This window comes from Suricata suricatta, chromosome 12 (assembly GCF_006229205.1).
Source record: "Suricata suricatta isolate VVHF042 chromosome 12, meerkat_22Aug2017_6uvM2_HiC, whole genome shotgun sequence".
Taxonomy (NCBI): Eukaryota; Metazoa; Chordata; class Mammalia; order Carnivora; family Herpestidae; genus Suricata; species Suricata suricatta.
In genome coordinates this window covers 62,677,665-62,691,124 of record NC_043711.1, presented here as the reverse complement: position 1 = coordinate 62,691,124, position 13,460 = coordinate 62,677,665, and the positions used below count along the sequence as shown (strand labels likewise).

Sequence of the window (13,460 nt, the reverse complement as noted above, 5' to 3'; positions counted from 1 at the left end):
TGCTCTCTCCCTCTCAAAATAAATTTTAAAAACTCCAAAAAAAAAAAAAAGAAGGTAAATCAGGGGCCCTGGAGCGGCTCAGTTGATTAAGCATCTGACTCTAGATTGCAGCTCAGGTCATGATCTCATGGTTCATGAGTTCAAGCCCCACATCAGGCTCTGTGCTAATAGCACAGACCCTGCTTGGGATTCTCTCTCCTGCTCTCTCTGCTCCTCCCCTGCTCACACACTCTCTCACTCTTTCTCAAAATACATAAACTTAAAGAACTGTTTTTAAAAAAGTAAATATTTGGCTAATTAAAGTTGTCTGACATTAAAAGTATGTCGTACATGAATATATATCATGGGTCCCATGTAACCTGGGGCTGCCTCACCTTCTCTGTTTAGTCGTCAGGGTGTTCTGACCCCATCTACCCCATCTTGTATATTCTGGCTGGGATAAAGCTATCAGACCCAATGCCTCCCTTAGGGAAAGCCCTTTTCACTACTACTATTCATGGCTTAGTTCCTCCATCCTCTCACTTCACCTGGCAACCTCTGTGTTTCACCTACTTTTAATCTCTTAATTGTCGCTTACCCAGTGATTGAAGAAAATCTGTATTTCCAAGGCTCTCTCTGTTCTTCTGTCTCTCTGCCCCCTCTTTTTTCTCTCTCTATTTCCTTTCCCCCATCTTCCCTCAGCTAAAATTTGACCCAACTGTCACAACATGATAGTTATACAAGGGTTAACTTTCTTATAAAACAGTCTCGTTTCCTTGGGTTGAAATGCCTACCAATATGGCAGAAGTATTATTTTATACTATTGTGTTGTAGGCACACACAATTTTGGTTACACTTCAGAGTACGTGGGGTTTTGTGAGCCTTACTGGAAACCTAGTAACCGAATCTAACATAGTGAAGGGAAACCTGTTTCTATCACACAGATCTCAGGTATACAATTTAACCTGTGGTGGATAAAGTACTGCCGACTTTATAGTGAATACCAAGTAGAAATATGTAATAGGAAACTTGGCCACAGGAAGGTTGTTCTGCAAAACATATTTTAGAGGGCACAAAAGTAAGGCACAATTAACATATGATCAACAGTATGATAAACCCCAAACATTCATCCATGTGTCCAGTCAGAAAACATTTTGTCACACCCATTGTTGGCAAGATACTGCCCAAGGCTCCAGGGGTAACATGGTGGCTATACTTTGTGCTATTTTGTTACTCATAATGATGAATGTAATTATAGACTGTGTCTAAAAGTGCGTAGCTTTGTGCTTGGTATACAGGAATCATGAAATAAACATGAATAGACTTTAAAAGTTCTTTACAAAGTAAAAGTGAGAAATGATGTAGAAAGAACTCACAACTTGCAAGTATCATGGAAATATCATAGTGCAGACACTTAAAAGGCAAGAGACAGAACTGGCAAAGCTGTCCTTGTCATATCAGGTCTTTTTATTTGTGGAGGGATGTGAGTTGACCTGTAGCATGTTCTTACTTCTGTATTAAAAAATTACAGTAAAACCTTGGATTGCAAGTAACTTGTTCTGCGAGTGTTCCACAAGATAAGCAAACATTTCTAATAAATTTTAAATTGATAAATGAGCATGTCTTGTGAGACATGTGGTACGTGATGCCAAGGGGCACATGATCACAACTGAGCCAATAGTTCTTCTTCTTCTCTCTCTTTCTCTCCCTCTGTCTCTCTGTCTCCCTCTCTCTTTGGGATTATGTGTGATCATCTCCCATGTTCAGATGCTTGGTCTCAGGCCACCATGTTTGGCAGAAATCAGTAATTTTTCAGAACGCTGGAAGGTGCCCACAACTGGCACTAGTCTAATTTTTTGTCACTCCAGAGCACCTATGGACAGTCCTTTGCTTTTCCATACAAGAGTACGCTTAGGAATGCTTTGCTTCATTCAAGGTCTGGCTGCCTGCAGATAGAGACCCTTTCCTCTGCTGCCTATTGCCAGTTACATTAAATACATTCTGTGACAAGAGTTTATTAATACTGTACTGCAGTCTACATCCATGCAAGTGTATACAGTGGCCCCCGTGCAGAAAGATTCCTGCACAATAACCGTCCTCTCTTTTGTGTCCCTCATACCAGCCATGAAGGCTTTCAAAAGCAAGTGCAAGTTAATTTGTTTATTTTCTTTATATTTTATATTTTTCTTGTTATTTAGTATGGTATTACAGTATTGTAATCATTTTTATATGAATATTTTGGGTTGTGGAACAAATCATCTGGGTTTTCATTATTTCTTATGGGGAAATTTGCTTTGACATACAAGTGCTTTGGATTATAAGCATGTTTCTGGAATGAATTATGCTCACAAGCCAAGGTTTTACTACATATCACAAAGAGATTCTACTCTGTTTTGTGAGTAATGGAAGAGATATATGTAAATAATCTTAAAAACCATGTTTAGATGAAAATTTTAGATGGCGTCATATAAGCATTTATGCTACTGCAATATAAGTGATGGTTTGGACTACTGTTCAGCAAATATCCACACCCTTCCCCCTCCTACCGTGGGCAGAGTGTCCTTCCCACTCCTTTGACCACACACATTGCTTTGGTCAATGGGACCTTAGTGGACATGATGCAAGGAGGGGCTTGAGAAGTGAGCAGCTGCTCTTGCCCTACCACTCCTGCATTTCTCCATAAATAGAATATGCCTCAGGTATCTCTGTCCAACAAGGGTGCAGGACACATAGTGCAGGCCTGAGTGCAGCCCCACTGTGGAGCTGGATCCGCTGACATCAGCCAGCCCGTAGATGTGTGAGCTAACCTACAACAGTAGGCTGATTGTTGTTTGACACTGAGTTTTTGGGTGATTTGTTCTGCTGCATTATTGCAACTGTTACAATAACCAAAGTCTCATATGGGGGATGGGTGGATTTTGTTCCAAATTGAACTTTAAGCAACTCTATTTTGCAATTAGTATATCTATCAGTAAACATCTAATTTAAATATTAGAGATTTTATAAAATATATTACCTTTGGAAATGAAGAGCCTCATCCTCTTCAGCTGCCTATAATCTGTGGGCTACCCTTGCTAGATAGTACCCAGCAGCATTGCATTGCCCTGGCTTCCCTGAATGCCCGTCTCACAGTATAGTTCCTAAAAGCTAACATGAAAGAGACTGGAAAAATATTCAGCCCTGAATTGGGGGAGGGGGGGGCCTAAACACTTAAATTTGTCTGCCTGAAAATGAATGTTGCTTTGACATGCATATTTTAAAAGGGCAGAAGACCTCAAACCTTTGACAGTTTTAGGTTTAAGTTTTGGCTTTCCCGGCAGGCTGATTCTTTGTTGTGCCAGACAGCTAAGATTCAGGTTTCACAGCAGGTGGAAGCCTCAATAATTTAAGCAAAATTTTGGCTCTTTCAGCCAAGGAAAATGCAGCCCATAGAGGAATGTTGCATTAGAGCATCTGAATAGAGAGGGGATAGTAAGCCACAAAATTAGAGCATCCCAGTGAAGTCAGGAAGGACCCCACCCCTGGCCTCAGTGCCTTCTTGCCATTTCATATCTGAGCAAAAGAAAGTATGGGAGAACTTTCTAGATGCTGTTACCCTCAGAGAAGCAATCTGAAAACTGTTCAATTTTTCTTTTTCCCCTAAGCAAATAGGATTAGCCATTACACCTTCTTTCAGTTTGAGATGGAAATAGATTTTTGCTTAATTTATTCAACGAAATTGAATAAAATACACTTACCATTTATTTTGCCTTGTAAAATTTCTCTTAATATTTCATGAACAGGGAAAAAAAAAGAGAGATTCAATGAATCTATCATTTTGTTAAAATTGTTACATGTTGCCTGAAAAGTGAGTCTACAGCAGTTCCTTTCTTTGTAAAAAGGTAAAAATGCCAAGTCAGTGTCAAAAATAGCATCTACTAGATTTCACTCATTTGTTAGTTTGATCTTAAAACTGCTGAAATTAGTAGGATAGCATGTAATTATCTCTGCAGTATTTTTAAGAAATGTAAATAAATAGCTTAGATGGTTACTGTCTTCCCCAGGGGAACTTTTCAGGATTGTATTGTGATTTCATTCTTACTGACTGAAAGAACAGCTTGCAGTCGCTGTTGCTAGGCCATTATATCTAAAAATCAGAATTGGAGTCTTCATCAGATTATCCACTGAAAAGCAGAATGTTTTCGTCTTTAGTTCTCAAAAAAGGGAACAATTTCCTTGAAATCAAGCCAGTTCAACACTTAAATATTAAAATGTTTGTCCCCACTCATTCATGACCTTTTTTTTACCAGTGTCCTCTTCATCACTTAAGAAGAACGTGTGTATATTGCAAACCTTACTGTGTTTTTCCCCTTAGTGAGTGTAGCGGCTGCGGTGGGGGTGGGGGACCAAGATAAAAGGTTTTATTCCAGATGGTTTCATTTAGCATAACTTCAACTTTCAAATTACAGGACCATAGATGAATGTCCCACTTCTGTGTTAAAAGTACTTGACTACTTTGTGGGATGTTTTGTGCCAATTCTTTACTAAATTATCCTGGTGACCGTTGCTAGGAAACACCACTGGCTTCCTGCAGCTGCAAAAGGGGGAAGGTTATAGGGAACAATTCGGTATTATTAGCGTTTGACTGAGAAGGTTTGGGTCGTTTTTTTAAACCGTGTATCTTAGCATTTCCCTCCTTTTTTAGGGAACGTCATTGTCTATGGGAATACAATTGACACTTACACCACAGTGGAGACTCTCTTAAACATTGGTGTGAGGGGCTCCTACATCCACCTGGTGCAGCCCCCGCCCGCCTCCACCGTCACCTGCATTAACAACTACGCTGTGGAAAGCGCGGTGGAGCACGCGCTCAGAGCCGCGGGGGTTGCCATTTACCGCGACGCGCTCCTGGCTCAGTGGAATGACGGCCAGTTCCCAGACCCCATCCGAAGCGCCTGCTTCACCACGCCCACCAAGCCTTTCCGACTCCCGTGCTCCGTAAGTAGGTCTCTGTGAACTTCACTCACCATCTCCAGAGAATCTTCACCTGCCACGGACTTGAGGTCTGAGAGATGGTGGGTGGGGGATTTATAGCCACAGGTTTGGGGTTTTGTTTTTAACGGGCCAGATGATCTATTGCTGAGGGACAAGCCACCCCAAATTCAGTGGCTAAAACAGCAATGATTTTTTTATTATTATTCTCTCTTCCGGTCCTGGGATTTGAGCGGGCCCAGCTGGGCAGCTCTCACTTGAGGTCTCTTATGTGGCTGATGTCAGACTGGGGGTGGAGCTGGAGTCACGTTCAACCCTGCCTCTGGCTTTTGATGCTATATCATTTTCAGCACGATTTTGTCCAGAACACTTCATCTTGAAAGAGTGGTTTGGTTCTAAGACCCAGTGCGAGGGGAAGGGAAGGGGAGGGGAGGGGAGATACTGTATCACCTGCCCATATCCAAAGGGAGGGGAATTTGGACCTGCCTCTTCATGGAAGGAGTGTCATAGACCAAGAGCTGACCACCTCCCAGGTGCATTCTTGCAGTATAGTACATCATCTGGTTGCAGCAGCTCTGTGAGGGGAAGCATCCCCATTTTACAGATGAGACCACTCTGACTCCAAGTCAGTGTGGTATGCTGGGCTCCCAACCAAGGTTAGAGGACCCCAAAGTCTATGCTGCTGTTAACTTTCTTAAGATTCTGGAAACAGCAATATTGGGTATCTCTCCCATGGTCTAGAGACTTAAAAGACCTCTCTCTCCTATCTACCTACCTTTCGAGAGAAGAACTTTTCTCTTAGTTTGTATAATAGCTTGACTTACAACCTGTGTCCTCGAATTTGCCAGTTCAGGAGATTAGCAGAAGATAGAAGACAGGGAGAGAGGGAAGGGGCCAGTCAATCTAATAGAGAAGCAAGAGACCCCTTACAAAGGGGAGGCTGAGTACAGTGTGAACATGGAGGATGTGATCAGTTGTGGTAAAGAATGCCAGCACCGTTTTGTGGGCAAACTGGTTGGGGGAAGTCTGTGAGGGGTCATAGCAATCCCTTACCTGAGCGTAGGGAGTGGTCAGCCTAACTCAGGGCTTCTGACCCAAGTATCCCTGCAGGTAAATGATGGTGATCTTCATCCCACCACCCTCCACCCCCACAGTCTGGACAGGATTTCAAAGCACAAAAGATATTCCGCTGGAGTCCCTCATTTTATCCTGATAATTTATGGAAATGTTACATTCTGCTCCTTCATACATTCATTTATTCATTCATTCCACAAACTTTTGTTGCACACCTGCCAAGTCTTAGACTCTGTCCTAAGTACGAGGCACACAGCAGTGAAAAAGACAAAAACAAAAGTTCATTTTATTTTAATGTATATCACATGTATGTTGCAATATCTATTTAAGAAAAACCAAAGTGTTTTCACCCAAATTTTCTCCCCAAAATGATGATCTTGGAAGATATGCCACATTTATCCTGGGGAACCACTGGAGGGAAACACATATCTTGCTTAGGAAGCAGCGACATATGAAAACCTCCCCAAATAAGCAACAGAATACAGGTTTTCTAGCAGCCCCCTCCACCCTTTATTTCCCTATTGAGATCAACGTTGAAATCGTGGCAAAGACGCTTTGCAAATACTCTCACATACTTTGTTCCAACACACCTTCCCGCTGAAACTTCCTCCTGCAGCAATCTGAGTCAGATCAAGTCTCCCACTTCCTCCACTGTGCTCTGCACCACAAGGAACGGCCTCTGCAGGTAATATTTTCCAGTGCTGTTTCTCACTGACCATCGTCTGTGTTTGGCCCAACAATAGGTACTCGCAGAATATTAGAAATAGGAAAAAGAAAGAAGTCAGGGCATTTCTCTCCTCTACTGTCAGCTTTGAGTAGCATTGCCGTCAGGCATTAGGAAACTTTTGGTGGGGATGAATACATTCATTATTTTGACTGTGCTCACAATGTTGTGAGTTGAACTACATCCCCCCAGAAAGATATGGTCTTAATCCCCAGTACCTCTGAATGTGACCTTATTTGGGAATCGGATCTTTATAGATGTTATCAACTGAAGGGAAGGTCACAGTGGGTCTGAGAGGGTCCTAAATATAATGACTGGTGCCCATCTATGGAGAGAAGGATTCTCTTCAGAAGAGACACTTAGGGAAAGAGGCCACATGATGGTAGAGGCCAACACTGAATTGATGGCAGCTACCCGTCATGGAGCAGAAAGGATCACTGGTAACTGCCAGAAGCTAGGAAGAGACAAGGAAGGAGTCCTCCCTAGAGCTTCAGGAGGAAGCACGGTCGTGACCACACCATGACTTCAGACATCTCATCACCAGAACTGTGAGAGAATAAATTTCTGTTGTTTTAAGCCACCCAGTTTGCAGTACTTTGTTGCAGCAGGATGGGAAAACTCAACAAAAACAGATGGTATCATACTCAGAGCACCTGCTAAAACTAAAATTTTTATAACTGGAATCATGCATTATGTACTGGTTTGTATTTGGCTTCTTTCACTCAGCATAATGGTATTGAGATTCATCCGTATTATTCCATATATCAGTAGTTCATTCCTTTTTATCGCTGAGTGGTATTCCACTGTATGAATCTATAACATTTGGTTTATTTATTCAATTGCTGTGCACATTCTTGTACATACATATCTTTGGGTAGACATATTTTTACTTCTCTTAGCTATCCACCCAAAGAGTGGCTAGGTCATATGGTCAGTGAATGTTTACCTTTTTAAGAAGCTGTACTTTAAGATACTATACTGCCTTCTAAAGTAGGCCTGTCTATCATGCTAAGCGAAATAAGTCAGGCAGAGAAGGACAGAAACCATATGTTTGCACTCATAGGTCTAACAGGAGAACAGGAGAAACCTAATGGAGGACCATGGGGAGGGGAAGAGGGAAAGAGAGTTGGGGAAAGAGAGGGACGCAAAACTTGAGAGACTATTGGATTCTGAAAAGGAACTGAGGGTTGAAGGGGAAAGGGGAGGGGTGGAAAGAGGTGGTGGTGATGGAGGAGGGCAGTTATGGGGAAGAGGGCACTGGGTGTTGTATGGAAACCAATTTGACAATAAACTATTTAAAAAATAAATAAATAAAAACTAAAGTAGCCCTATCATTTCATATTTCTACCAGCAGTGTATGAGAGTTTCAGTTGTTCCACAGACTCTGCTAGCATTTGGTATTATCAGTCTTTCTAATTTTAGCCATTCTATTTGGTATGACATGATGTATTATTGTGTCTTTAATTTGGGATTTTCTTATGATTAATGATGTTGGGCATCTTCTCATGTGCTTATTGACCATCGGTATATCTCCCTTTGGGCAGGATCTGAGCTATTATAAATGACTTTGTAAAATTTTATTTTCCAACTTATTGCTGCTTGATGTACATTACTGTACATCAGTAATCTTTTACATTCTAGTTAGAGTTAATATTGTACCATCATGTAAAATATAAAGCCTTGCAACTGTATAGGTAGCTTGTCACCACTTTCTGGATACCCTTTTCTGTTACACTTGTCATGGGTATTGTATCTACATACATTGAAAAACCAACAAAATTATGATTTTCATTTTAAACAGTCATACGTATTTTAAGGAACTTAAGAAGAAAAATAGACTTTTGTATTTACCTCAATATTTTCCATTTTATTGCTGTCTTTATTTCTGATGATCCAGATTTCCATCCAATATAATTCCCTTTCACTCTGAACAACTTCCTATAGCACACACAACTGCAGGTTTGCTGGCAATGAATTTTCTAGTTTTCCTCTATCTGAAAACATCCATCTCACAGTATAGTTACTAAAAGCTGACATGAAGGAGACTGGAAAAATAGCCAACCGTGAATTGTGTGGTTATCTCCACTAGATATAGGATCATGGCCTAGAACATTGGTTGTTGTTTTTTTCCTTTCAATGCTTTGAAGATGTTTTTATCATTGTCTTCTGACATCCATGAGTTTTGATTTTAAAAATCTGTCATCACTCAAATCATTGTTTCCCTGTATGTAGTGTGTCATTTTCCCCTGGATGCTTTCAAGATTTTTTACCTTCAGTTTGCAGCAGTTTGATGCTGTGGGGGTTCTGTGTTTATTTTGTATCAAAGCATGTTTTTTCTTGAATTTATCTTATTTGGAGTTCATTCACTGAGTTTCTTGAATCTGTACACTTACAACTTTCACTAAATTTTGGCAATGTCTTGGCCACTCCTTCTCGCCTCTTTCTTCTCTCCTCTCCTCCTGGGTCTCCAGTCACGCATTTGTTAGACTTTCTCTTGCCTCAAGGGCCCTATTCATTTGTTTCAATCTCTTTGTTTCTCCTCTCTCTATTCTTTACACTGTGTAATTGCTACTGATGTGACTTCAAGTTCACTGACTCTTTCCTCTACCATCTTTATTCTTCTGTTAGTATATAAAGTAACTATGGTCCATACTCTGTCAAAAACCACCAAAAAAAAATTACCCTCTTGCTGGTCATTGTTCCAAGGTTTTACTGCCCTGCACCATCTATCTACTTTTAGATGCTCATCAGAATCCTTGGGTAATAGCTTTTGTACTTTGACCAGAGTTTATAGTTTTATCAGTGAGAGGATTAATCTGAGGGGATTACACCATGACACTAGATGCAGAACTCTTGAGTTGGATTTTTGGACTCATATCAACACCTTGCTTCCTTCCAAGGGGTGGTAGTGCCTCTTGGGTGCCTACCAGATGGTCCATCCTCTGCCGCCAGGGTTCTCCCTTTTTTACTTAGCCTTCATTATATCTGAAATCCTCTGCCTGTCAGTGTGATGACTTTGCTGAAGTCCATCTCTCCAATTAGATTATAAACTCCATGTTTATCTCCTTCACCAAGATATTCTATGAATGCATAGTGCATGAGATTTATCAGATCAATGACTCCCGATCTGCTAACCGGGGAGTTGTTCACTCCATAATCAAAATTATAAATATAAGTAGTCTTAAATATTTGTTCAACAACTTCAGTGTGGCCAGATATTTCTACTTCATATTTTTATCCAGTATGCAATGTTAAGTTGGCATTACAAAAATACATGAATACTGTGTTATGTTTGCTTATTCAGTTTTCAGTCTGGTTCACAAACTCCTGTGAAACACTTCAAGTATAACAAAATTGTGAATGCCTACACCAAAAAAGTATAAAAAAGTAATAATACTGCAGTACTAGTACGCTTTAAAACCTGGAAAAATAATAAATAATATATTTAATATGCTACTCAATTAAAAGTAGGTTTAGTGAGGAAAAAGCTGGGTAGATAGGAGAACTTTTATGGAGATGCTGAAGGGGGCATCTGAATATTTTCAAGGGCCTCAGAGGTTGATGGTGCTTTTTTGTGTATGATTTCAATGCAAATCAAATGGCTTTCCATAGTTTTATATGAGTGGGAGATCTATTTTCATAATGATGGGAACAGAGTAGAAGAGAGAAAGAAGAGTAGAGAGACACAAAGATCCAGAGCCAGAGATTCAGAGAAATGTATTTTCCTGAGGTCACTGAGAATTATAAGACAGAATGAATTCTGAAAAGACTTGAAGCTGCCTGGGATAGGAGTAACTGGGATAGGTTAGTAGCTGAGTGAAGAAACAAGGAAAAGGGCAAAGGCCCTGGTGACTTCCTGAGTGAAAACAAAGAACACCACGGAGATAATGGATATGAGTCTGGCACTGTCCAACAGGACTGATGGAAATGATCTGTATCTGTGTTGTCCAGTATGGCAGCCACTAGCCACCTATAGCTTTTGGGCATTTGAAATAGGTACTACAATTGAGACTCTGAATTTTTTTTAATTTTAATTAATTTAGATTTAAATGTGTATAATGACATGTGACTAGTGGCTACTACAGGATCATTCATCATTAATGCATCATTCATGGGCAAAGGGAAGGGCTATGGAAGGGAAGTAGCTCTGGTCCCAAAGAGCTAATTTCTGTACTTAATGGGGCAAGTGAAGTGCAGAAAGCAGGAATGTGAAGGAAGCAGGAAGTATGATGTCCATCACAATGATGAGGACCCATATCATATGTTCATTTTTTAGAATGCCTTTAATAAAGTGGCAAATTTTATATTTGTTAAGATAAAAATGACTAAACTTACTATTTCAATGACAACCAAAGACTTAAAAACAACTAACTTAGACTGTCATAATGACTTTCAACATCACTATGGAAGAAGATATCCAGATAAACAAAAGATAGCATTGAAATTTGGGCAGAGAAAGGAGGGCTCATACAGGTCACATCTAAGGAGCATGCAGAGGTGTTTTGGGCCCCTCTCTAGCACAGTGGCTGCCATAGGGTAGGTACCCTGCAAATACTTACTGAATTACTATCTTCCATGCCAGGGAGGGAAAGAACAAGGCAGGAGCCCAGACCTGGTAGATACTGAGGCTGATGGGGCTCTCATTCTCTGGGCATCCTTCAGGGATGGGCTTTCTGGTGTAACAGGGCAGGAATGAGGAAATCTGAAGACTCAAGACTGGTTTGGGGTGACCTCAAGAAGGAACCTGGAAAGACCTAAGTGTTAGACACAAAAAGGGGCAAATAGGAGAAGACTGAGATGGAGCTATTCAAAATGTAGGTGAATGAGGGGGAAGAGGTGTGTCTATGGATGTAAACTGTTTTACAGGGCAAAAATTACTTTCTTGTTAGATACTCCAACTCTTGGCATCCTTCTCTCAATTGGCTGTCTAGATTGAGTGATTACAAAAAAGAGTGACATTAGGTATCTTAATTTATTCTTCATACCAAAGACAGATGCTCCTGTCTGTCTCTCTCTAACACACACAAACACACACACACACACACACACACACACACACACACACACGACACCATTATGACATTTTTGCAGATTTAGTGTTATTGTTTTGTATGCCCCCAATGATAAGGTGCTCTGGAGACTATTCAACACTCTTGACAATGTAAAATGAAGAGTGATGAGTGAGCAATAATGTAAGTGTTTGCTTTGTAGATGTTCTTTAGCTTCTGTGAGAAGAACGTGGATTATGAAACATTTAAAGCTCTCAATGATGCATGTCTTGTCTACGATGGCCGACTTGTGATTGATGCTAACTTCCACACCAACGACATAGCCATCAGGGCTGCTGGCTCCCTCACCAAATTCTCCAATAAATATTACTCAGATGAGTGGACTTACAGCAGCTTTAATTCCAAAGAAATTGGCTTCCAGCTGGCAGCAGCCATGCTCAATCTTTTTGACCCAACCCTTGAGCCTGTGATTGAGCCACCAGCTGATCTTGACCAACTCATTCCCATGTACAAGGGAGCCAAGATCCAAGGTTTGTAGTGGGCTACCTTCTTACTTCTGATGAGACCACCCGTTGGATCTGGGTCAACACTCAGGGAAGCTCTCCATGTTTCTCTCGGGCCTGGTGAGGAGGCTTCTCTGTCTCTCAGTGGGATTGCACAGAGATGGGGGAGGGCTCAGTCTCATTTTTAAGCATTTATTATGGACATGACATTTTAATTGTGGTCCTTTTTATCTTGAGGATATATTATGGACCACATCATAACTGTGGTCCCCATTTTACAAGTAAGGAAATTGAGACTGCATATAATCAGTAACTTGTCCAAAGGTCACTCACAACTGGTTAGTTGTGACATCTTGCTACACCTTCATTCTCACTATAAGCTCAGAGATAAGGAGACCCTTCCAGGTCTCCTTGAATATAGGTCTTGGCCTCTTATTTGAATGGATAAATGAAAACATTCAAAACTGTAAAATAGTTCACTTCCATCCCCTAAGCCATATTGACCCCTGAGGAGATCATCATATGATTAATATAGTATTTATGTTTGGGAGATGAGAGGTACCTTTGAAAATAGTGTCTTTGAATGTTGTGGACCTTCTACCACAAAAATGCACATATTTACAGAACTGTGTGTTCATTTCCAGGAGTTTGATGGACCCACCTCTAAAGCCAACCATGGACCCCTAGGGTATCCATGGACCCTAATGCAGCAAATAGAACATGAGATAAAGAGACAAAGCCCTACATTCCAGTTCTTGTTGTTCTCTGCCTAATTAAATGGACTCTGATAAGTTCTGCTCTGATTCTCATTTTGGATGAGAACTTAGGAAAGGTGGTGGCCATGGGAAAGGAAGAGAAGGGATGAGTGTCAGAGACCAGAGCTAGATCAAGCTAATATTTATGGGAAAAGCTATAAATAGTTAAGAATTTCTTAATGATAATTTTCTAAACTATTGAGCAAGAACTTTATTGATTTTCCTTAATAACATCCACTTTAATATTTTGAGTACATACTGAAAGAGTGACAGGGAATGGGAATACTGCTGCAACATTTAAGGCCATTTTAGGTCTTGGTCTGGCTTCAGCAGAAATAGGTTACAGTGCCAAGGGTTATGGGAAATCACAGGATACACAGGATCACTTTTGCACATCTTCTTTGAGCATTGGTGGCTATATTATGGGGTATAATGGCACATTCAC

General features: G+C 40.6%; 1 protein-coding gene across 2 annotated transcripts in view; it reads left to right on the top strand.

Moving 5' to 3' along the window:
- The window catches only part of CFAP61 (cilia and flagella associated protein 61), a 278,328-nt gene that overhangs the window by 197,234 nt on the left and 67,634 nt on the right, over positions 1-13,460 (top strand). The window contains exons 22-23 of one of the 2 annotated variants that reach the window (XM_029918146.1): positions 4,664-4,956; positions 11,960-12,287. The exons of the other annotated variant lie outside the window; for it this stretch is intronic. Of the exons in view, the coding sequence (XP_029774006.1) occupies positions 4,664-4,956; positions 11,960-12,287 (621 nt within the window). The remainder of the gene's footprint in view (positions 1-4,663; positions 4,957-11,959; positions 12,288-13,460) is intronic. 2 annotated transcript variants of the gene reach the window in all.